Source organism: Parasteatoda tepidariorum, chromosome 3, assembly GCF_982258835.1.
Source record: "Parasteatoda tepidariorum strain Cologne lab strain chromosome 3, Ptep-v5.0, whole genome shotgun sequence".
NCBI lineage: Eukaryota > Metazoa > Arthropoda > Arachnida > Araneae > Theridiidae > Parasteatoda > Parasteatoda tepidariorum.
Window position 1 is genome coordinate 13,447,062 of NC_141757.1, and position 26,754 is coordinate 13,473,815.

Sequence of the window (26,754 nt, forward strand, 5' to 3'; positions counted from 1 at the left end):
TATATATATATATATATATATATATATATATACACCGAAGAGTCATTACATTATGACCACCCTCCATCTATAACAATGGGCTTGCCCAGGTTTTAATGGTTTCTCGCAAAGGAACAATGTTTTCATGGGGCACATTAGGACCCATAATCCTCATAGAGCAATCCCCGATGTCCGTAAGCTACTTGAACATAGTTCACCCATTCATGGCAACAGTTTTTCCTGCGGGGGATGGCGTTTTCCAACAGGATAATGCACCATGTCATAAGGGTCGAATCGTCATGGATTGGAACATTCCAGTGACTTCCAAGTCATGTTTTGGACCCCAAAATCCCCTGACCTTAATCCAATAGAGCATTTGTGGTCCTACTTAGAAAACCAAATTCATACTGCCACGCTACAACCTCGCAATTGCAGGACCAGTTGGTGAGCGCTTGGTACCAGATACCTCAGACTATCTATCAATGCCACGGCGGGTGCTAGCAGTTTTGAGGGCTAAAGGTGGTCCTACATGTTATTAGCAGGGTGGTCATAATGTAATGGCTCTTCGGTATATATATATATATATGGTTGTTTTAGCTGAAGAATGTTTCTTGAGCAATAATTTTACGTGAATAGTCAAAATTAGAAGAAAGCTTATTCATGGCAAAGTAAATTTTTTGCTTCAAAGCTTTCTTCCATGTTCTTTTATATTTAACATCATACTTATTTTTAAATTTAAAAAAAAATGTTCTTGTTGTCTCTAATATGAATAGGAGCATTCTATAATCGTCTCTTGAATGAAATGTTAGTTTAAAATATAAACAATAAATCAACATCGGTCAACAAGCGAACGCATGATAAATGTAGCAAGCAATTAAATCGGATACAGTAATCTGGAAGTCTTGTTGACGAACAAAATACAGTGCTCTCAGCTGTAGAAATCATCATACACGCATTCGAGATGGTAATGCTGATAGCATGGCTCAACGGTCGCATTTGCAGACAAGTTGAAACTTGTTGCTTCAAAGCTGGCTGAACTATAAGTCACCCCCGGGGATCCAACCTCAGTCTTTCACAATGAGTAGCTTAACTGCCGTTACCAAAGCAGTGTTGCCAGTCTGACAACACTTATTCCTCAAATATTGCAAAACACTAAAAATGTAGAAATATTCTAAGGTCCTCTGTTTTCTTAGCAATCCCTATCTTTTTAAGAACCTAGAGTTCAAGTATTCATCTAGAGTTCCCCATGAATGTATCATCTACGGTAGATTAATGTACTGCATACCTGAAATTTTTAATTAAAATTTGCTGCACCCGAAAAGGTTAACCTAAAATAAATAAAAAAAAATAGCGCGTGGAGTCCCTTCTCGCGGAAGAAGTTAAACTTCGTAGCCTGCGACGTTAATTGTAGAAGAATCAGCAGTCGTAGAAGGATCACTAGTTCTATTCAACGACTCTTTTTCCTGCTCCGCTCGCTTCCGTGCTCTGTCATCACGGTAATATTGTGCATTTGAACCAGTGGAAGCCTCTTGAACCAGTGGAAGTGCTTGTGGTTGCCTCATCGTCTCGCCATGGAAAATGTATTTGTATTAATAATGTATGTGAATGCGTCATAATGTAATTTCAAAAGAGAAAACCTAACAATCAATTGATATTCACAAGAGACGTACCTTGACATAACCTTGAATCCGTCGCATTGTTCGTGGGATTGTTTTCACTCATTTTTTACAATTGTTATCCGCTAAATTAGAAAATAAAAAATACTATCCTATTAAATTGTAAGTGTATCAAATCAAACTAAAAAATTATTTATAGGAAAAAAATACTTTTATGACTTTTATTATTTTTATGCTAGTGAGAACCAAAACAATATGGAAATGAATGAGGGAAAACTGAATCCTACCACGTGATTTCCCGGCCAAATAAAATGTAGCGTTAAACGTTTAACGCAACCTTGTTGGAAGTCGCATAAGAAGTATAACTTCAAAAAAATCTGATAAATAATGTTTTTAATTTGCAGTACTCGTAGTAAAAATTAGTAGACGGGGGAAAGTAATTTTTATTCCATTGTTTTTTGGTTCCATTTTACTGCTGGCAGCTGTTATTTTTCTTATTTTTAATCGCTTTTTCTTATCATCATCATCAATCGTTGTCTTTTGACAATGAGCGTCGCATTCGCGCGCTGTCTACGACACAAATGATGTTTTTAAAAGTTTAATTTTCTCTTCAGTTTTCTTAGATAAAGATAAATGTTTACTAAAATTAAAATGAGAATATAATTTATTATGATAAATATTAATCTTATGAATAAGTATGCATGCATCAAAAGGTAATAACTAACTAACTAACTATGTATCAAAATTAGGTTAGAAAATAAGTAATTATGACTGAAATAACTCATTAAAAATATTCATTTAAAGATTTTAAGTCATTTCAAACTGATTTAAATAATTTTGGCAGGGGTAAAAATAATCATTTTGCTAAATTTAATGTTTACTTTTAGTTTTCCTTTTAATTTTTTTAATACAATAAAAGGATTAGTAAAGATTTATTTCAAACTTGGAATGGGAAACAGTTATAAAATCTTCGGCGAAATATATCGGTGATAAAATGGTAAAATTCAGCAAACCTTAATTACTGATTTTCCAATCGTTGACTATCTTCTAATCACAAGCTTTTAATTTCCGACGATCTGACTTTTCTATTAGAATATCTTGTTCTCAATTAAGAGTGTAATTAAGATTAAGACAGCAATTATTGCAAATGCCTACAAATATGTTCTAAGTTAGTATTTTGATAATTCCGTTTGCCTTAAGTTTTTAATAAAGTTAAGTTGAATAAGTTATTATTAATTTTAAAGTAATTTAGCTGTGGATTAAATTTAATTTTGAAAATATTGAGAACGATAATTTTACTAAGCATCGTTTCAAATTTCTTCCTAATTTTATACCTTTCTAATTTATAAAATTTCTTCCGAATATATAAAGTCATATCAGATGCTACTGGAGCAGTTATCCAGGTCTTAATGTATAAATGTGGTGTCAAGATATTCAAACATTCTGATGAAGATGATATGTTTGTTTCTCAAGTATTCTTTATCAGTGCTACAGCTTTCATCTTTACCATTGACGTTAATGTTACAATTACTTTTTTTTTTTTGCACAAACTTTCCTTTAGTAATCCTTTCTTGCAATCTTCTTTTATTGCCGATTTTTGTTCCATTTTAGCAAGAAATAAATCAATGCCTAGGGCATTTTTATTATTTCGAGTTCATCGCAATGGGCAATATCTAAGAGACAGTCTAGCTTAGAAATAAAAAGTATTTTCTCTGGTCTTTTGTGCAGCTGAGCGCTCTTTTCTATTTTTCCTTAAAAGCCTCCATTTATACAGCACTTTTTCAAGTTTTGTTTAAAAAATTTGAATATCTTGTGTTGAAATTTCGGCCTTTTGCCAAAATTTTTATGCTTCTTCCACTAAATAAATTTTGAAGACTCACAAATAGTTGCATTTATATTATTGTGATTTTGAAGTAAAAAGTCTGGAAATTTGAAGCCATTTAAATCAGTCATTAATCAGTAAAATTCTACTTAAATCAGCTATTTTTCCTCTCAGGTGTGACTGAAAATGTTTTTTTATCTTCTCGTTCTAGTACTCAATCTTAATGGTTTGAAGGGGTGACTTCAAATATTCTAATTAATTAATGGAGACGATATTTTAAGTTATGAAATCAAGCACATAAACGTACGTTTTGTGAATAAACAGACCTTTTTGTTGTTGATTGATTTGGATTTATGATTCCCATAATACCATGAATTTTATTTTATTTTATAACCGTCGTTGAACAGCCGATTCAATTTCATGGGTTTACGACTACTTACGTTCAACTCCGTAGCCTTGTAATTTTGAACCAATCCAGAAGACAAGGAAACTCCTGGATCAGTACCCCCAGAGGTATTGATTTGTTGTGGGAACATGGAGGACTTTGAGACTCGACAGATTTAACGTGCATCAGTCACCATTTACTACACGGGGAGTCTTCGGCCGGCGAGGATCGAACCCACGACCTCTTGGATATGGGCCCAGCGCCCTACCGACCAGACTATCCCGGCCTCGAATACCATGAATTGGGAAACATGATCCCTATAGTTTGGTAATGGGAGAGGTTCATAGTTTGGACTATTTAATGTTGATTTTATTTTTTGTGAATTTTGCCATATCTCGAGAACTTGAAACGTGTTTGCGTACTATTATATAATCTGTTTACCCAAATATAATTCTATGAAAGAAAAATTTTTTTTTTCCGTAAATATTTATTATTTTTATAATTTTATTTAATGATAATCGAAAGAATTTTAAATTGTAAGGAACATAATTTTTTTTTACATAATTTTAAAGAAAGTTATTTTAGATAGTAGAATAAAACAAATTTGAGTGAAATCGGTCGAATAGTTCCTGAGGAATCGAATTTTAATGAAGACGTATTTTTAAAATTCAATTTTCTAGAAACTGTTCTTCCAATTTTGCTCAAATTTCGTAGCTTGCCATGCAAAATTACGGTCTTTAAAATTAGGTAAAAAATTATATACCTAAAGTTCAAAATTTTTTCGAATTCAAATTTTTATTTTATTAAAAAAAATAACGAAAAATAATAAATATTTATTAAAAGTTATATTTTGCATGGAATTATCTTTGGATAAACAAATATTATATATAATTAAAATTTTTTTTTCAATTCGCTTAAAATGTTCTTGAGGTATGGTGAAATACCGAAAAAAATAAAATTAACATTAAGTGTTGAATCTCTCTCTTATATGGGGATATTTGATATAGGCGATTAGGATATACCACATTTACCAGATTTTGGTTACCCGCTATAATTGGAAGGTCAGAAATCCGAATTCGTTGAAAAGAAGGCATGTTTATTCAGAGGGAATACGTCTTTGTGCCTGATTTTGTAACTTAAAATATCGTTTGCACTAATTAGTTAGCATATTTATAGTCACCCCCTCAAGTCATTAAGAATGAGTTCTAGAACGTGAAAACGCAATCACCACAACAAAAGTTATTCAGGGTGGTCCGTTTTCGTATTTTGCGTACTGTAAATTGCATTCAGGATTATGTAAAATATTTGGCTGGCAAAATAACCTCCTCTAAAAAAGAATTTAAAATCCCCCCTAATGCTAAAATATAAGCTTCTTTAAATAATAAAAAAAATCCTTAAATTTAATTTACGGTTTTAAAACTAAAAATTGTATAAAATGTTCAATTAAAAAGTATCCTTAGAGTTTTAATATATGAGTGTTAATGTTAATTTTATGTAATTTATTTGGTTTTTTGCTTGTTAGATGGCGCCACTATTCCAAAATATCTAGAAAATTAAAAGCACGAAATTTACTTCCTATTTTTTTTTATCCAATTAGACTTTTGTTTTGAAATCTATAATATACAGACTACATCTCTAGATGAAAGAATAAAAAAATATAGCTTCATTAATATCCAATTTTGGTATAAAGCTAAGAAAAAGTTTTTGGAACTACTAAAAATTTGAAATACTTGATATTTTTTATTATGAAAACTTCCTATTTTGTAATTGGTATTCTACTTAGTTATTTTATATTTTATATATTCTTCTTCCTAAATTTCCATATCCAATAATGTTTTTCAAAATAAACGATAAGTTGAAATTTAAAGTAGAAACGGCCATTTTTACTTCAGCAAAAGATCTATAAATAAAAACATGCAGATTTATAAAAACTTTGAATTCCTACAATAATATATATGAATTCTTACTATAATCTACCTAGTTCAAAAGGTGAACAAAAAAAGCATTTTTCTTCTAACAAAGAAAAATAAATAATACTAAAAGAGGAGAACAAATATTATTAACCTTCTATTGAGAGAATGGCAAGTTTCTACCATGGAAAGAAAAACCCTTCTAAAAGAAATAGGTTTCTTCCAACTCAAGAAATAGAAGAAATTATTCTTCAAAAGGAAATATCAATTATTACATCAATATAGAATAATATTAATTTTTAAGTTAATAAATAAGTGAAAACTGAAATGTAGCAGTTAGGAAGAAATTTATTTCAAAGAATATCTTAAGTAAATGAATTTTTTTCCAACATTTTACGTAAAGAAGAATAAAAAAAAAATTATAATTAAATAAAGAATTGTTAAAATATAACCATATTTTAATAATATAAAATCAAATTAACAAATCATTTACAAAACTTACACAATGCAAAATAACATATTAAATTGACAAATAAAAGTATCATAATCAAATTTCATAATCAAGGACAATTAAGTATGAAAACTCAAATCAACTCTAAAACAATATGGTATATAGATTTAAAAATTCTGTACAAATCCCAAAGAAATGATGTGAAAAAAATTATTTTTAGTAAAGTAAATGTGATTTTTTTTTAACTTTCTGGCATTATAATAAATTAATTTTTATAATATTCTATTTTGATCTCACAAGTTTCGGTTATTTTTAGTTTCTGCTATTTTAACCAGATGTTCCTATTTTGTCGATTTTCTTCCAACTCCTGAAATCTCAGCTTTGAAGTTTAAAATGTAGGGTGTTCCGTTATCACTACCCTTAAAATCCTTTATTTAATATATATGTTGAAAAATAAATTGAAAAAAAAAAAAACCTCTTAAGTGATTTCAAATCAATAATAAAGAAAGTGAAAAACTATAAACTATCGAAATACTAGAGAGGAAGGCTAGGATAAAAACTTCAAAGCATATTTGATTGCTGGAGAAAATGAGAACGAGAGGACTGGCGTGCATAACAAGCATCTTTAGTCTGATCAGGCAATCAAAACGGTTTTCATGTTTTTTTCTTTCAATTTTCTTAAGTCTCGCCTTTGCCCTAGAAATTTTTATAGCTTCTTATTTCTATTTGCTTGAATGGTGACCTCTTAGTGTATACGTTTTGGACTTAGTAAAGGTTATTGTTAAGACATATTCTGTATCCTTGTTGACCAGGGTTATTCATGGGGATAGAGGGCGCTCTCTACCGATCAAGGAGATAATAGGCAGCTGTTACTAGTCGATTATTGGTTCAGCGACACCAATGCTAACTCAAAATATCACTTGCAGTAGAAGGGTCATTTCAGCTAGAATTCCTTTACCTAACCGAGTAGCGCTGTGGACTGATCGTTAAGATACGGTTCCCAGCAGATCCCCGAAGTCAAGCATCACTGGCTGCCGTTCAGCTTGGATCAGTCTGCGTAGGGACCGAGGGTGTGCGGTATGGGTCCTCGTTAAATTGTTCTATCGTAAAGTGCTCGACTTCGCGTGCAGGTCGTCGGGCTACCGAAGCGGGGTTGCCACCCCTTCTGTAGAGGATCAAAACTGTGATGGCATGTCTTCGGATCATCCTCAGGGATGTTTCCCAGACCGTCGCCAATAGCCCACTGTGCAGCTCTAGTGCGACGCAAATGAACTACATCAACAACTACTATTCACCGAATCGAAAATTGTTTTCAAATTTTTTCCTCTCTTCTATTTTCACTTCTGAAATACTTCACAAAAGGGTCACAATGCGAAGTTCTTTTGTGATTTGGGTTAGGCTCTAAATTACATTAAATGAACTCTAAAAGCTGCTATGATAATTGGCTGATATATGTTTGTAATAGTAGGAAATATAAAATTGACTGATTTAGATACGTATTTGACCATCGTACCCTAAAAGAGAAAGTGGATAGCGAGGTTTATATCATAATGATCGCTAATACAAATGAATGGGAATCAAATTTTCTGCTTATTCCGCAATGCTCTTGCCTTGAGCCTTGATGGCTCAGGGGAGAGAGCTTTCGCCCTCCAATGAGGTGAACCGGTCTCGAATCCCAACGATGGCTGGTCAATACGAATTCCGCATCCGCTTGCACCGACCACAGTGCTGACGTGAAATATCCTCAGTGGTAGACGGATCATGGGTTAGAGTCCCCTTGCCGTCAGGCTAACCGTGAAAGGTTCTCGTGGTCTTCCTTTCCATGTAACACAAATGCGGGTTAGTTTAATCAAAAAGTCCTCCACGAAGGCAAATTTCTCCTCCCAAATACTTGATTCAGGAGTTAGCTTGTCTTCTGGATTGGGCTTAAAATTACAAGGCTAACGGAGTTGAATATTAGTAGTCGTAAACCCAAAGTTGGGTAGGCTGTTCAACGACGGTTTTAAAATAAAATAAAATGCTTTTGCCTTAAAACACTGCAAAAAAGGGAAAAAAAGGCCACAGTTTAAGAGATTGAATGAAAAACTCTAATTTTAAATTATTCCATCTGGAGTTACCAGGTCTTTAGAACAAAAAAACTTATACACAATAAAAGTTATTTAACTTTTTCAAACAGTGATGATTTGGCGATATTTTCACACCCAAGTGATAATCAATAAAACCATTGTTTAATTCTTAATTTCACATTTTTATGACCGCATATCGTGCAACTTTGGAGTTGTTTTTTCAATATTTGATGATAAATGCTTTTCATTTTCATCATTTTTCTTCAGACCGACGTTTTGCTCTATTTTCATACTTAGCATAAATGGCGCTGGTAACCCAATGAGATCAAATCTTGACAACGAAGAACTATTTCAAGTTAACGTCAGATACATAAAAAGTATACTTTTCGCTTAAAAACGTTATTTCATGTGACGGCAGAGTCTTCCCTTACAAAGAAAAATAAGGTGTTTTTGAGGTTGTTTTGAGGTTGACAGATGCTAAAAAACACAACCTAGGTGGAAAATAAGGTTATGTTTTGTACCAAGAGTAACCTCATTAATAAATCTCAATTTCAACCTCATTTACACCTCACTATATCAACCTCATATATAATTAAGAAAGAAAAAAATAGTTTAGATCAGGGGATATTATTCACACCTCAAATATACGTATTTGCTTTAAGTGCAGGAAGAAATAATCTGTACACCTCAAAAGCAACCTTCCAAAACTGGTTGCTCTGAAGTAGATTTTTATCAACCTCAAAACAACCTCAAGTTTGAATAAAACAACTTCATGCACCTTGGGTGACTGATCTTTTTAGGTCAGTGTTTCCCAAACTTATGACTTTTGTGTACCCTTTCTAAATTTTTCGTAACGCTGTGTACCACTAATAAAAAAATGAGTGTATTTTTTACTATAAAAAAATTGCACAAAAGTTAAAAATCACAACTGGCTGTTGACACCACTAATTATTAACTGTTAACTCTGCAAAAAATAGCAAATAGAAAAATACGTAATCGTAAATTTTCATGGCTAGCTTTGTTTTTAAATAAGTTTGTTTGAAATTTTCGTTTATTGCAAGATATTTCGCATAAGGACGCGTACCCTCGCTAAACTGCTCTCGTACCCCTGGGGGTACGCGTACCACACTTTGGGAAACACTGTTTTAGGTTGTTAAACTTCGAATAAACCTCAAATCAACCTTGACACCTCAAAACAACTTCATATAAACCTCAAAAATACCTTCAATTTTTGAAAGGGTTCGTGGGTCAGCTATAAGTTGATATTCTGCCAAGTTTGAGAAAAGGCAGTAAGAAGAATTTGTTTTTCAAACAATTTAACGATGTTTTCATACATTTTCAGAAAGCATGTAACCTTCCGGCAACTTTGTGTCGGAATCTTCTTTTTGTTGTCGCGAAAATGTTTGTACTAAAAACCTTTTTTCAATAAAGCAAAAATACTGCAATTTCAAACCTTTGATTCTAAAAGGATTAAAAATTATTTTTTTAAAGCGTTTTTTTTTTTAAAGTATCGTCACTTTGGTCCATGATGACGTTTTTGCTGACGTCACACAAGCGATAGGATCAAATTGCATTGTCCATTAAAATTTCGCGACAAGGTGTATTTTAGCTGAGCATACAAGACGTTGCGAAAAGAAACCGTATAACTACCTAGATTTAAGATTATTTTCACCTTGAGACTAGCTTTATTAAAGGATATTTTTTCACTCTTGAAAATCCTAAGTCAACCTCGATTTAAGGTTTTTATATAGAAGATTGTTTTCCAAGGTTTTGGATTAGGGTAATGCGTGTTGAATAGAGCACAGATCTCGTCGTCACAGATCTCGTTTTAAGGTTAGAAGGTTTACACATATACCACATAACAAATCCTTAACGTTTTTGCTGAGTTAAAATAAATCTTATTTTGCACTATCTGAGATTGTAAGACTACTTTTTTCAAAATTAATCAAAATTTTACTTAACATATTCTTCCACTATGCTCTTTTTAATCTTAACTTTTGATTGTTTATAATTCCCTCTGTTTACTACAACCTTATGTTTACTACAACTGGCTTCAGTGGTACATGTTACTGCCATCTACCGGCAACTGCTTAAATTAAAACTTGAATACTTTCGGAATAATTTCATATGTTCTTTATTGCCATATTCGTCTTCGTTTTTTCCACTATAACGCTTCGAAACCCCGGAGGAAATTATGAATAACCCTGTATAAATATAATATAAATGCTTGCGAATCCTGAAATTCTAAAATGTCTTTTTTTTTTAATTTCTATTTCAGCCTCTCTTTCTGTTGTGGTGACGGATGTCAGGCTGACCGGAAGTGACATCAAACCCTACGTCCTCCAGGGAGAACCGGCCACAATCACGTGCCACTACATTCTGGAACCGTCAGAACTGGTGACCGAAGTGGAGTGGGAAAAGGACGGTGTCCTAGTATACTTGTGGATGTTGGACAATCCACCAGAAGCCAAAGATGTCCTCGAAGGCAAAGTGGACCTCAGCATCCAATCACCGAGCGTGCTCAGTATCACGAACACCCACATGGACATGGATGGAACGTATACTTGCCGGGTGAGAACGAACGGGAAGACGGCTCAAAATGAAATGTACTTGATGGTCATTGTAGGTGAGATGTAAGCTGAATGTTGGAATTTGTTCTATTCGAATATTCGTTTTATTCATTATATGGCAACGAATAATTTCATTTTGTAAAAATACACATACACGAGTCGAAATTTATAAATGATACATATACCAAATATCTGTCATATATTTTTGAAACTTTTTTTTTCATTTTTTTATGACTGGCTGCGGTCAGTAAGTGGGTGGGTGACCACTTTGTTTAGCCTGCGTAGGGACCGAGGGTGTGTGGTATCGGTCCTCGTTAAACTGTTCTACAGTAAAGTACTCGACTTTGTGTGCAGGTCGTCGGGCTACCGAAGCGGGGTGCCATCCCCTCTGCAGAGGATCAAAATTGCTATGGCATGTCTTCGGATCATCCTGGGGGATGTTTCCCACACCGTCGCCAATAGCCCATTGTGCAGCTCTAGTGCGACGTTAATAAAGTACCTACCTACCTGAAAATTTTTTGTCGGAGGTTTTTTTTTCCAAGAAAAAAACACATTGTCTTGAAGTCGAATTTAAAATATATCTATGAAATATATGTAATATGATTTTTGCAATGTTCCGTTCTATCTATTTATTCTAATCCGCTACTTCGAGGCTATATGTTGACTTCCATCTTTAAAACACTGCCATCTATGATTTAAAAAAGTTACTGTTTTAAGAATTGAAACAGGAAATATTATTAAAAATATCCTGAATTCGAGATTTATGTTTCAAGTTGGAGCATTTACTGAACAGGAAGGGAGATATACACCGAAGAGCCATTGCATTTTGACCACCATACCAATAACATGTAGGATAATCTTTAGTCCTCAAAACTGCTAGCACCCGCCGTGGGCTTCTTTATGAAACTTTCCCGCAAACGTGGTTCCATAAAAAAGTTCTCCACGAAGGTAAAATTTTTCCCAATACATGATCCAGGAGTTCGCTAGTCTTCTGTATTGGGTTCAAAATTACAAGGCTTCGGAGTTGAATATTAGAAGTCGTAAACCCAAACAATTGGGTCAGCTGTTCAACGACTGTTGTAAAATTTAAAATGTAAAAAATAAGGAGTCTATACTCTCTTTCTTTTTGGCTTTCTATATCTTCTACCTCCTAATTGCTGAATAAAATCTACCGGTGCTCTTGACTTGTACTTTGCCCTGGCCAACTCATAATAGGAGATCAATGCCAACTGTTTTTGCAATTGATACAACGCATTACTATCTTTATAAATGCTACTTTATGAAAGATAAATTCTAATTCATTATAAACGTTTTAGAACAAGGAGTATTTTTATGAATGTGTTTCAGTTTTATTTTTTTTTACCTTCAGCACTTTCAATTGTACAAATGCTACGTTAAAATTGTTAAGTTATGTATGTAATATTATTCAACCTTGGTTAATCAATTTAATATTTTCCACGTTTCCAGACGCTTGCGATGAGAGTTCGTGGAAGACGCACACAGACATGATATCATGCACAGAAACTGTCAACATGCATTGCGTAGGCATTTTTCCTAAACCTAGTCCTGCTTGTGGTGTCTACTCAGAAAAAACTGGTGCGTATTAGAACTACTTTATCTTTTAAATATCTCAAGTAAAATAAATAAGTGAACGAAAGAAAAGGTGTAAACTAGTGTGTATAGAACTACTCCAACTTTTCCTTTTTTCAAGTAAAATAAATAAATAAACGAAAGAAAAGGTGTAAACAAGTGTGTATAGAACTACTCCTTCTTTTACATTTTTCAAGTAAAATAAATAAATAAACGAAGGAAAAGGTGTAAACCTGTGTGTATAGAACAATTCTATCTTTTACATTTTTCAAGTAAAATAAATAAATAAACGAATGGAAAGGTGTAAACCAGTGTGTATAAAACTACTCCTTATTTTACATTTTTCAAGTAAAATAAATAAATAAACGAAGGAAAAGGTGTAAACCAGTGTGTATAGAACAATTCTATCTTTTACATTTTTCAAGTAAAATAAATAAATAAACGAATGGAAAGGTGTAAACCAGTGTGTATAAAACTACTCCTTCTTTTACATTTTTCAAGTAAAATAAATAAATAAACGAAAGAAAAGGTGTAAACCAGTGTGTATAGAACTACTCCATCTTTTACATTTTTCAAGTAAAATAAATAAATAAACGAAGGAAAAGGTGTAAACCTGTGTGTATAGAACAATTCGATCTTTTACATTTTTCAAGTAAAATAAATAAATAAACGAATGGAAAGGTGTAAACCAGTGTGTATAAAACTACTCCTTCTTTTATATTTTTCAAGTAAAATAAATAAATAAACGAAGGAAAAGGTGTAAACCTGTGTGTATAGAACAATTCTATCTTTGACATTTTTCAAGTAAAATAAATAAATAAACGAATGGAAAGGTGTAAACCAGTGTGTATAAAACTACTCCTTATTTTACATTTTTCAAGTAAAATAAATAAATAAACGAAGGAAAAGGTGTAAACCAGTGTGTATAGAACTACTTCATCTTTCCCATTTTTCAGGTAAAATAAATAAATAAACGAATGGAAAGGTGTAAACCCGTGTGTGAACTACTCCTTCTTTTACATTTTTCAAGTAAAATAAATAAATAAACGAAATAAAAGGTGTAAACCATTGTGTATAGAACTACTCCATCTTTTACATTTTTCAAGTAAAATAAATAAATCTGAGCTCGAATATGCTAACTTATAAGAGCAGACGATATTTTAAATTACGAAATCAGACACAAAAACGTACTTTCACTGAATAAACATACCTTTTTTTTGTCGGATTATGATTTCTTTCCCGAAAATATGGGGGGTAGCCGAAATCTGGGAAATATGGTAGCGATAGTTTTGCCAGGAGAGCGGTCCAAAGTCTGAACTTCTATGCTAATTTTACTTTTTGCGTATTTCGCCACAACTCAAGAGAGTAAAAATTTTTCAATAAGTAAATTGAAAAATTTTTGCACACAATTATAAAATTCGTAATTCCACTCAAAAAATAAATTTCGGTAGATATTTATTATTTTTCCTTATAATTTAATTATTTTTCTATTTTTTAATTTATAATTTCATTATAATTTATATTATGTATTTAATAATAGCAGAAAATTATTTTTACTTTTTGCGTATTTCGTCTTAACTCGAGAACTTTTTAAGTAAATTGAAAAATTTTTGCACACAATTATGAAATTCGTTTATCCGAAGATAATTCCACTCAAAAAATAAATTTCTGTAAATTTTTTTATTATTTTATTTAATAATAGCCGACAAAATGTTGATACACAATTTGCATCTCATTTTTTAGTATTTAATTTTACATGGCAAAATACAAGATTTGAGCATAATTGGTTTAATAGTTCCTGAGAAATCAAATTTTTTACAAAAAAGCCGTATATTTAAAATTCAATTTCTCAGAAACTACTTGACTAAATTCTCTCAAGGCTTGTATTTCGCCATGTAAAATTAAATACTTTGAAATGATATAAAAAAATGTATACTTTACAATTCAAAATTTTTCCGGTTATTATTAAATAAAATAATAAATATTGAGTGAAATGTATTTTTTGAGTGGAATTATCTTTGGGTAAACGAATTCTATAATTGAGTGCAAAGATTTTTCAATTTGTTTAAAAATTTCTCGAGTTCTGGTGAAATACGCAAAAAGTAAAATTAGCATGAAGGAATCCAAACTTTGAATCGCTCTCCTGACCAGAGTATGGGGACCATATATTGTAGATTGCTGCTGCCTGTATTTTTTTGAGGGGGGAGCAGAAATCTGAATCAGTCGAAAAAAAATTCTTCAGAGAAAAGGCATTTTTGCGTCTGATTTCGTAACTTAAAATATCGTCTGCACTAATTAATTAGCATATTCGAAGTCACCCCATCGAGTCATTAAAATTGAGTTTTAGAATGTGAGGATCGGATCATTAGATCAAAAGTTATTCAGGGTGCTTCGTTTTTCGTTACGCACAGTACAAATTTATCATTGATACATTAAAATTATTATTGTAATACAACTTTAAAAAGTATTGATCTCGATTTTTTTATGTGTTCTGATGATAGAATTCCTGTAAATATGCTTAAAAAATAAGCTAAAATTTCTTTTGAATAATTTCCACAAATATTTGATAACATGTTTTTTTCGTTGTAGAGGATAAAAATAAATTGTAAATCTTTATCCTTTAGAAAGTGATTATATTTCATCTTAGAACTAAGCCCTGAAGGGATTATATGTCATTAATTTTCGTTCGAATGGATTTAGTAAAGTTAAGCGCGAATATTCCCAGACAAATATTTATAAAATCTAATTTGCATTTTTCGAATATTAAATCAGACGAATGTTTTCGCTCAGATTATGAGATAGAATGAATGAAATTTAAATCACAAAAAGGAAATTCCCGTTGAAATGAAACAGTACAAAGTTTGAGTAGTTTCATTTCACCTCCATTAGGTTAAAAATAAAGAAGCATTTAATATTCATAACGATTATATTATACGTTGTTTTTGATTTTAAAGTCCATTGTTTTTTTAATATATTTTTTCTTTTTTGCTAATGTCTCTATTTACTTATGACAGAACTAAAGGGAAAAAGAGATTTTGCTAAAAACAAACTGATGCGAATTTTTTTTAAATAAAAATAAAAAAAAACATTTCATTATAAAGATTCTATTATAGCAATAAAATTTATTTAAGCAATGTTGAAATAAAATAGCATATGTTTTAAAATTAACTAACACAGGGTGCGTAGTGTTTTTAAAAAGCGCTTAAAGGTGTTTATTTTTGATTTACGTTTTTTGAAAGCCCTTAAAGGTGCTTTTTTTTATTCGGGATTTGTAAAAAGTGCTTAATTTTCTATTTTTTAAAAAAAGATTTTTCTTTGCCGTGTCGATTGTCGCTCTAAATTGAAAAAAATGCAAGATTTTCGCAATTTTCTCTGCAATATTTATCAGAAACTAGCTATTTTATCATGATTATGTAAAGTTTTTGAAAACGTTATTGAATTTTATTGATTTTATGTTTGCAAATTTAGAACTTTAAGCGATAGAAAAAAATAATTTTCGTTACGGCACAGATCCTAATTATGATTTTTTTTGTTTCGAAAGTGACTAAAAATATAGATGGGGTTTTATAATCAAATAGTGTTTTTTCTTCTTCAAAGAACGGCACAAATAATAGCACATAAACAAAGTATTGTAGTTTCGGTTCTGTAATGAAGAATCTTCATCATTGTTCAAACACAGACTGCCTATCACATCCTGTGTAGGGACGCGGATCTTTCTTTTTATTTTTAAAAAACCGAAGTTATATAGTATGCTAGTTGTATAGTTAATTATATAGAAGTTATATAGCATATATTTTGTTAGTTTATGTGGTATGCTCCCCTGTTGACCCATTTTTTGTGGTTGTTTATTCTGCAACCACTGTTTTATACCTTCCGACTCCAATGAATGTTACGCCTCATCATGCGTGTGTATTACAATTGTGGAATGGTTATTTGTTTTGTATTGTATTAATGTATGTACATATCAAATTTCATTAAAATCGGTGCAGTAGTTCTAGAGATAATCAAATTTCATTAAAATTGGTGCAGTAGTTCTAGAGATAATCAAATTTCATTCAAATCGGTGCAGTAGTTCTAGAGATAATCAAATTTCATTCAAATCGGTGCAGTAGTTCTAGAGATAATCAAATTTCGTTCAAATCGGTGCAGTAGTTCTAGAGATAATCAAATTTCATTCAAATCGGTCCAGTAGTTTTAGAGATAATCAAGTTTCATTCAAATCGGTCCAGTAGTTCTAGAGATAATCAAATTTCATTCAAATCGGTCCAGTAGTTCTAGAGATAATCAAATTTCATTCAAATCGGTCCAGTAGTTCTAGAGATAATCAAGTTTCATTCAAATCGGTCCAGTAGTTCTAGAGATAATCAAATTTCATTCAAATCGGTCCAGTAGTTCTAGAGATAATCAAATTTCATTCAAATCGGTTCAGTAGTTCTAGAGATAATCAAGTTTCATTCAAATCGGTCCAGTAGTTCTAGAGATAATCAAATTTCATTCAAATCGGTCCAGTAGTTTTAGAGATAATCAAGTTTCATTCAAATCGGTCCAGTAGTTCTAGAGATAATCAAATTTCATTCAAATCGGTCCAGTAGTTCTAGAGATAATCAAATTTCATTCAAATCGGTCCAGTAGTTCTAGAGATAATCAAGTTTCATTCAAATCGGTCCAGTAGTTCTAGAGATAATCAAATTTCATTCAAATCGGTCCAGTAGTTCTAGAGATAATCAAATTTCATTCAAATCGGTCCAGTAGTTCTAGAGATAATCAAGTTTCATTCAAATCGGTCCAGTAGTTCTAGAGATAATCAAATTTCATTCAAATCGGTCCAGTAGTTCTAGAGATAATCAAATTTCATTCAAATCGGTCCAGTAGTTCTAGAGATAATCAAGTTTCGTTCAAATCGGTGCAGTAGTTCTAGAGATAATCAAATTTCGTTCAAATCGGTGCAGTAGTTCTAGAGATAATCAAATTTCATTCAAATCGGTCCAGTAGTTTTAGAGATAATCAAGTTTCATTCAAATCGGTCCAGTAGTTCTAGAGATAATCAAATTTCATTCAAATCGGTCCAGTAGTTCTAGAGATAATCAAATTTCATTCAAATCGGTCCAGTAGTTCTAGAGATAATTAAGTTTCATTCAAATCGGTCCAGTAGTTCTAGAGATAATCAAATCTCATTCAAATCGGTCCAGTAGTTTTAGAGATAATAAAAATTCATTGAACTCGGTCCAGTAGTTCTAGAGATAATCGATCAGATCTGCAAATTCTTTTAATTTCTTACACCAGTGTATTTGTTCAAATTATTTCTTCCTTCTGCTAATTCTTTGTTGTTATTTTTGCTAATATGTTGACTTTCCCCCAACTAGGTAAATATGTGAGTAGCATACCGTTCGACAGTGTGAACAAGTTGTTCAACAGGACGTACGAAGTGAGCTTCAATCGAAGGTTCGTTATCCAAGATTGGGTGAACGACACAGATTTGAGTTTTCGGTGCTACATGATGGTTTTGGGTACACCTTGGAGAAGTGGAATCAAGCACAAGATGTTCGGAGGTTGCGTATAATTTTGAATTATGAATGTAATAAAATTACAGAGATAGTTAGGAAAAATTATTTTGAATGGAAAACAAATCCTGACACAATATGTAAATTAAGTCTGCTAAATTAAGTTTGCAGCAGAACACTTTTTCATTATCACGTTGAATGCCACGCTAATTTTAAATGGCTTGCCCGTCTGGCCAAACAGTAAACAACTACAAACTAAATCTGCAAATATTAGACAGAATTCGCTAGTTTTTGAAAAGGTTTAGCATGACCTATCTGAAAAAAAGTGGTGAATTATATAAGAATATGAATTATATAGAAATAGTGGTGGATAAAAATCTACTAAATTGAATTTATGAAACCAGGAATCACAATTAATAAACTACCACTTGAAAATATTGATTCGCTGTCCGGAACAAGTTGGCATCTCTGTGTATAGAAATAAAACTATTTTTGTGTGTTCTATATTGCATTCATTTCTTCAAATCATTTTAGTAACGATAATAACATAAAAAAATAAAAAATTTACTAGAATTATGTGTTTCTAATAATCTTGGCTTCGCCGGTCACCGGTGACCCCCGTGGCGCTACGAATAAACTCAGTGCCGGTCACCGCCATGGCATTCAACGTGTTAAAATGTAAAAAAAAAGATGATCCCGAAACGTTTCTTAACAAATTTATTTAAGCATTCATAATCCAGTCATTTTGACTGCTTTTGGGCAATGTAGGTATATACTAAGTTTCAGTCTTTCAAGTGTTAAAAAAGGTTGGATTTAACATGTTTTATATACTAGTGAATTGGAATTGAATAGCTGTAGTGGTAACTATGCTAAATTACTCCCCATTCCGGAATTTTATTTGTGATAAAACATGCTGAATGGATACAACTCGTTGGTTCATTGGTGTTTTGCGAGAAGTCAGGGGAATTTTATTAAGATCACCGGGCCTTGAGTGCTGGGCGTGAGCGCTATTTTGGGAACACGGTTGTGGGCGTGGCTGCTGCTTTGTTGCAATCAGCATTCAAGTGTGTACAGCTCCCCGTCGTGTGTGATCGAGACTGTGTCACAATTAGCGACTTAGCCATTCTCTGTGAATCATCCATCGAACTAGGTCCGTTTGAATCAAAGTGAGTGCTTGAGTCGAAGAAGGCATGACCAGATCACAATCGCGATTCTATCATTTGGGGATAGGCTACCGACAAGGAGGTACCTCCTGATAGAATCGAGTTAACATGTAAATATTATATTACTTACAAACTATTTAATGGGAATTGAATAGTTGTTGTTGTTGCTTATCTTCGTAGATCTGCCATTTGTCAGATCAACTCCAAAAAGTTGTTTACAGCCAGAAAGTCGATGACAAGAAGGGGATCGGAAATTAAGTCCGCCCTGGACAGTCCGACACAATCATGTATATGTTTAGGTGAGGCTGGTTGGGTACAACATTTTTTACAAGTCGGGTAAATTTTTGTGCCACGTTCGAATGTTAAGACATTTTAGGTGACCAGTTGAGAATCTGGCCAAGGTAGTCTGGAAGCTTCGATCGCAATTGATTCCCAGAAGGATCACAGGAGATGTTGAGGTTGGTGAATAGGTGGAGTTTGGCAGATTGATTTTTGTCTATATTTTTTATTGGAGTAAAGTTCCTGATGACCCGGTGGAGATATCTTCCTCACTGCCCTCTTTGGCCAATCTATCTGCTATCTCGTTGCCACCAATATTTGAATTGATTGAACAGCTGTTGTGATAGTTATACGCTACATAACTCTCCCATCCCGATTGAAAATCAAGCTGCTTTCTTGATCTGTGATTGGTGAAGTACCTGCCCACGGTAGCAGTCACCAAACTTTTAAATCTGTAATTTGCCCTAAGGCAACTGTGACTAAATGTATACAAGTGACAATCTGTAACTGAATCGGCGTCAATGCGATTCAGTTTCCTACTTCTGAAAACAAATGTTTTTCAATTGATCAGAAACATACTAATGAAGTTCTTTGAGATCAAAAATAGTTTCTAAAATTCTTTATAGTGTATAAATCGACTATAAGGGATGGAACTAATGTGTTGAACCACAGTATCGTTTACATTTTCCGACCAACATAATAGGGTGCAAATTTAAGCGAATTCATCATACTTCGTAAACTTAAAGTGGAATCAAACACAAAATGTTGTGCTCTATGCTGGTTACCCATTGGTCGAATGCTTTTTCTCTCTTGATTAACTCCGTTAAACGCCACAACATTTCAAATCATGGGTTGCAAAAACTGTCTCAATTGATGTTTGTCGTCGGATTGATTTTCACATCCTGCCTATGTACGTGTTTCAAAACGTCACCTTCCTTCTTCAGTATTCATATTTCTATTGAAATCACCGTCAAGAAAGTAATCATACGTTAATTAAGAAAAAAATATAAAAGTACTTTAATTTATTATTATGTAAATACATTAAAAATGCGCCTGCTAGTGAAAATAAAAATAAAAACAGCTGCGGTCGCCATAGCAACGCATACAATGACGACCACGCTGCTTACCATTACTTTTGAGCACAATTGAAAAGTATGATGACGTCCAAATAAGTTACGCACTCCGTAAACCGTAAAACAAGACCCATTTTGCCAATGGGTAAAAAATACAATTTTATTTTTAAGGAATTTTTTCTTTACTTTCAGATTCCGGATGTGAAAAATCTCCTCCACCAGTGTCACATGGTTATTACAACCTAACCGAGGAGCGGAGTTGTTGGAATTTCCCAGCGGAAGGTGCCCGTGCAGAATACCATTGTGATGATGATTACAGATTCCTAGGTTCGTCTCTCTACGTTTGCAACGAAGGTCAATGGACACCTGAAGGAGTCATTGTTGATGGCGACTATGACAAACCAGCTTGCGGTGAGTATATTAGAACGATATGTATCATAGAATTGGATTAAACGTTAAGACAATTTATTCTTCTTCTACTAAAAATATGTCGGAAAAGACGCCATTTCAATGGCGGATAAGAATTTTAGGAAAGAAAAAAAAAATCAGAATGGAGGTACACAATGGATTAGCTCGAAAGGCCTCCCAGTGATGTACTGTACCAAAAGGGCCGAGAATGGTTTAAAGTTGTGAGAAGAGGGGGGGAATTAACCAATCAGGGTCAAGCCCTAACCTCAACTTGTTGCGTAGCTTTTTTGTTGTTGTAGTAGTTCATTTACGTCGCACTAGAGCTGCACAATGGGCTATTGGCGACGGTCTGGGAAACATCTCTGAGGATGATCCGAAGACATGCCATCACAATTTTGATCCTCTGCAGAGGGGATGGCACCCCCTCTTCGGTAGCTCAAACGACCTACACGCGAAGTGGAGCACTTTACGGTAGAACAGTTCAACGAGGACCCATACCACACACCCTCGGTCCCTACGCAGACTGATCCAAGTGGTCACCCACCCGCACACTGACCGCAGCCAGTGATGCTTGACTTCGGTGATCTGCTGGGAACCGTGTCTTAACGATCAGTCCACTGCGGGACGCGTAGCTTTTTTAAAAAGTGCTTAAAGGTGCTTTTTTCGATTTTCGTTCTTTAAAAGCCCTTAAAGGTGATTTTTTCATTGAGTGCTTTTAAAAAGTTCTTAATTTTCCCTTTTCGAAAATGATATTTTTTCTTTACCATGTCGATTTTCGCCACAAAAGCGTGCTTTTCACATTGTTCTATTCAAAGTTTTCACAATTCATTCAAACGCAATCTATTTAGGCGTACTGTCGGTCCATAGCGTATGAAAGCGCCAATCCTTTTACATGTTTGATGAAATACTGGCGAGTGTGCATGTGCATCTACTGAGGTGGGTTCGGTGAGATTCTTGCACTCTCATGTGCAACTCTGCTGAAATTTTCAAGATATTCTCAATTTCAGGCTTCATTTTTCACCCTCTGATATCGAATCAAAAAATCTCTCGATTATTTCATAATGGCTAATATAATCAAGAAAAAGAGTTCTTTGTCAGAAAACTAGTTATTTTATCATGATCATGTGAAGTCTTTGAAAATTATTTTGCATTTTGTTACTGTATATAGTGCTTTAAAATATTGTTTGAATGCTTAAAAAGGACTTATATTATCGGTTATTGTTATTTTTCGGTGAAAGATTTGGCTACGCACTCTGCGCAGGATCAAAAACCCCGATGAAAAAAAAAAAAAAAAAAATTGGGGAAGAAGCAAGGAGAATGACAAAAATTAAAATATGGTGAAAAAAAGGGAAGGGTTAAAAAAAAGGATTTTTCCCACAGTTATCTATACCATCTTATCTATGGTTATTTGATTGTTTTGTTTGAATATGGTAAAATAAAAATTAAATAAATTGCTATTTTAATATTTTCTCCAAGGAGTTTCTAACAGTGCACAAGGGCTAGTCATCGGAACCAGCATGTGCGGAAATTCCTAGAATTTAAAAAAAAATGATAATTGTAAAATTATTCGACGAAAGATAAAGTATTTCTTTTGTGAAACTACCACTTCTCACCTTATCTGATAAGAATGTGATAAGTAATCAAATGTGTTATTCGTTTTGACTTTTAAAGCAATAGTTGAGTCACTAACTCCTTAAACTCCTTTATTTACATCTCCGGCTGATAGCAAATCCTTTAAGTCAACAAAAAGTGAGCTTTCATAATAAGTTGAATTGTATTTTATCAGCTGTTCGAAGAGATTTAATGAAATGATCTTTATTAAATCGAAGATTTCAATCGATATTATCTGATAAAGTGATAAAAAATATATTTTTTTAAATGTCAAACTAGAACATTCTTTCTGAAATATTTATCTAGATTTTGAAACTTGTCTTCTTTTTTATATATCTATCTTTAATCAACTGACAATTGGGTGTGTTTTAGGATTTTCCGTTTGTTGCTACTGAGATTTATCATTTTGAGGGTTTTTAATATCATTCAGTGTTTATGATTGCACCCCTTGGTAATGAATAATGTTATTTCATGAAAATGCATGATAAAACCAGATAAATTGTTGTTTTTTCCTTCTTTCAGAATTGTTTACACTACTTACGTCAATAGAAAAACAGTTTTTTTAAAAATCATTTTTTGATAAATATTTAAAATATGCAGTAGGAGAAAATGCAGTTAAAATATTCAGTAGGATTCAAAAGTTTTAAACTTGACCTTCTTAATATGTATTAGTAAAGGTATTTTTTATTATTCCGATAAATATCATTGCAGAACAAAAAATGTTTTAAAATGTAGAGCTTTATTCTCAAGAGGGGGGGGAGGGGACCTGTTTTACGTGAATCCCACATCGCAATTTGAGGGGGAAAAATTGTTTTTATTTTGTCCCCTCCTTATTCTACTTTTCTTTTTCTTTTCACATTAGTAGTACATACTTTATTTTATTTTATAACCGTCGTTGAACAGTTAACCTGATTTTGGGTTTACGACTACTATTGTTCAACTCCGTAGCCTTGTAATTTTGAACCCAATCCAGAAGACAAGGAAACCTCTGGAGAAGTACCTCCAGAGGTATTGACTTGTCATGGGAACATGGAGGACTTTGTGACTCGACAGATTTAACCTGCATCAGTCACCATTTACTGCATGGGGAGTCTTCGACCGGCTGAGATTGAACCCACAACCTCTTGGAAATGGGTCCTGTGCTCTACCAAGCAGGCTATCCCGGCCCTAGTAGCACATATTTTATTTTATTTTACAACCGTCGTTGAACAGCTGATCCAATTTTATGGGTTTACGACTACTAATGTTTAAGTCAGTAGTCCTGTGATTTTGAACCCAATCCAGAAGACAAGGGAGCTCCTGGATCGAGTATTGGGAGAAATTTGCTTTCGTGGAGGACTTTTTGATGGAGTTAACCCACATTTGCGTTACACGGAGAGGAAGACTGCGAGAATCTCCCACGGTTAGCCTGACGGCAAGGGGACTTTAACCCATGATCCGTCTACCACTGAGGATATTTCACGTCAGCACTGTGGTCGGAGCAAGCCGAATGTGGAATTCGTATCGACTGGGATTCGAACCCGGTTCGTGGCATTGGAAGGCGAACTCTCAGAAATTATGAATAAAAAATTGAAGTCGAGTTTACGAGGAACCCAATTTTGCCGTGCTAAAGATAATTTAGTAACTATTTGCGTAATACCAATAATGTAATACTTTAAAGGAAATTGAAATATTTACTTTAAGTGAAAAATTAGCTCTCAGTTGTTATGTGATATAATATTATTTTATTGCAACATTTTTCTTCATTACTTATTAGAAAGATATGAATGAAGAACATTTTAGAAAAAACAGATGGGTCTATTAAGGACCGCACTTGTTTACATAAAAATACTGTTTATTATAACGCATTATCCGACTATATTGTTTTGTGAAAATCCGTTATCTCGACTCCATCGCTTTATTAAAATCTATTGCCTTGATTATATTGTTTTTATCAAAATTTATTTTCTCGACTAAATATTATTATTAAAATTCATTATCTCGACTATATAGTTTTATTACAATCCATGATCCCGACTTCATTTATTTATTAAAATTTATTATCTTGACTATATACAGTTTTATTGAAATCCATTATCCCGACTATTTAGTTTTAGTAAAATATATTATCCCAATTATATAGTTTCATTGAAATTCATTATTTCGAGTATATTGTTTTAATGAAATCAATTATCCCGAGTACTAAAATTTATTATCCTGACTATATTGTTTTATTAAAATCCATTATCATCACTATATTGTTTTATTAAAATCCATTATCATCACTATATTGTTTGGACAAAAATAACTCCTCCACACTATATTGTTTTATTAAAATCCATTGTCATCTCTATATTGTTTTGATAAAAACTACTCCACTTATTTTATTAGAATCCATCTTAACTATACTGTTTTGATAAAAATTACTCCTCCACGCTATATTGTTATATTAAAATCCATTATCATCACTATATTGCTTTGATAAAAATTACTCCTCCACACTATATTGTTATATTAAAATTCATTGTCATCACTATATTGTTTTGATAAAAATTACTCCTCCACAATATATTGTTTTATTAAAATGCATTATTACTTCTTGTGCATTATTGGCCGTACTTCGCCAATCATGTTAACAGAAAAGCTTCTTCTGTGCTGGAATTAAGGAGCAAATAAGGAGAATTAAGGAGTAACATTTTATGACTTTTATTAACAATTTAGCACTTTTCAAATATTATAAATTCTTATATTTTTTTAACATTTCTTTGATAATGTGTGTTATGTAGCTTAATATAAAATTCCCTACATTTTATTGTTTTTCATTTCAGTTGATATCAACGATGGACGAATAATTACCGGAGTGAACTCACTGCTGTTAACTCTAGTATTGAATTTTGCAGCCTGGATACTGTTTCCATAATATTTGTTTTAGTTTTAAAATATGCATATTGTTTGTAAATATATTCGTTAAAGGAAACAAGAGATATCGGTGCTTAATTACTAACAACAAGCTTAGTTGTAAAATTGTTATATGTGTGTAATTAATATGTAAGTATGAAGTGATATCACCTAAGTATGAATAAATATTTATACACAAATATTTACCTACAAATATTTACATACAAATATTTATTCATACTTACATGTGACTTACACTAAGTTTGTGATGACTAGATGTAATATACAAATAATATATCTTTATACTTTTCTTGCACTGAGGAATAATTATAAATGGAAACAAGAAAAAGAATAATTAGAAATAAGAATAATAAAAGTTCTAATTAAAATTTTATTCCTGCCAATATTTTATTAATATGACACTATTACATATTTCGCATTACAATACATAAAATTGAAATGTATCTCTTCCTTATATTATATTTTTGAATGTATATAGAACGTCAATCAATTAAAGTCATTAATTATGTCAGTAAAAGAATTCGATGTACTAAAAACAACTTTTTATGAAGATAATTAATAAAAGCAATGCTTAGTCCGTAGATAATTATTTACTGTTCAATATTTTTCATTATTTATTTATTTTTCTACTTTATCTAATGTTCTGTTTTTGTAGTTTATATAATTAAAAAAAGCTCACAACTATGTAACATTATTATAATTTTATTAAATATTTATTTTAAATTTTCTCATCTTTTGATTAAAAAAAGGAAAAATTAATTAAGAAAAGAAAAATTAATTAAAAAAAGAAAAATTAATTAAAAAAAGAAAGAACTGAAGAAAGAACGAAACAACTATGCAACATTATTATAATTTTATCATATATTTATTTCAAATTTTCTCATCTTTTAATTAAAAAAAGGAAAATTAATTAAAAAAAGGAAAATTAATTAAAAAAAGGAAAATTGAAATTAATTAAAAAAAGGAAAATTAATTAAAAAAAGAAAAATTAATTAAAAAAAGAAAAATTAATTAACAGAAGAAAGAAAATTAATTAAAAAAAGAAATTAAAGGAAAAGGCACAATTGCAATTCTGTTGTTAGTATGGAGCACCGTATATCTCTTAGATGTTCAATGATATGTGAAACAGAGTTGTGCTAATTTTATTTATTGTTATTGTTATAGACTGTAAAAACTAATGGATTTTACAAATAATCATTTGGTTATTTGTGCCACTAACAGATACCACTAGTCGCTGTTTTCATGTTTCCAAGTTATTATAGAATGTCTGAGAGTGGTGATGTTTTTTTCCAAATTAGAAACCCCCTGCGCACATTTGTTAAAAAAAATTACACATATGAATTGAACAAGAATAAACTTTAAAAAGATATGAAAAGATAAATTATTCTTTGATTAATATTAATGCTGTTTCGTGTCAAATATTCTATGTCAA

The 26,754-nt window shown here is 32.2% G+C and overlaps 1 protein-coding gene across 1 annotated transcript in view; it reads left to right on the plus strand.

The window, feature by feature from the left end:
* The window catches only part of LOC107440190 (uncharacterized), a 59,238-nt gene extending 33,106 nt beyond the window's left edge, over nucleotides 1-26,132 (plus strand). The window contains exons 2-6 of the mRNA XM_016053042.4: nucleotides 10,508-10,855; nucleotides 12,267-12,395; nucleotides 17,753-17,938; nucleotides 20,598-20,816; nucleotides 25,232-26,132. Of these exons, the coding sequence (XP_015908528.2) occupies nucleotides 10,508-10,855; nucleotides 12,267-12,395; nucleotides 17,753-17,938; nucleotides 20,598-20,816; nucleotides 25,232-25,323 (974 nt within the window). The 3' untranslated portion in view covers nucleotides 25,324-26,132. The remainder of the gene's footprint in view (nucleotides 1-10,507; nucleotides 10,856-12,266; nucleotides 12,396-17,752; nucleotides 17,939-20,597; nucleotides 20,817-25,231) is intronic.
* Nucleotides 26,133-26,754: the final 622 nt, after the last annotated feature.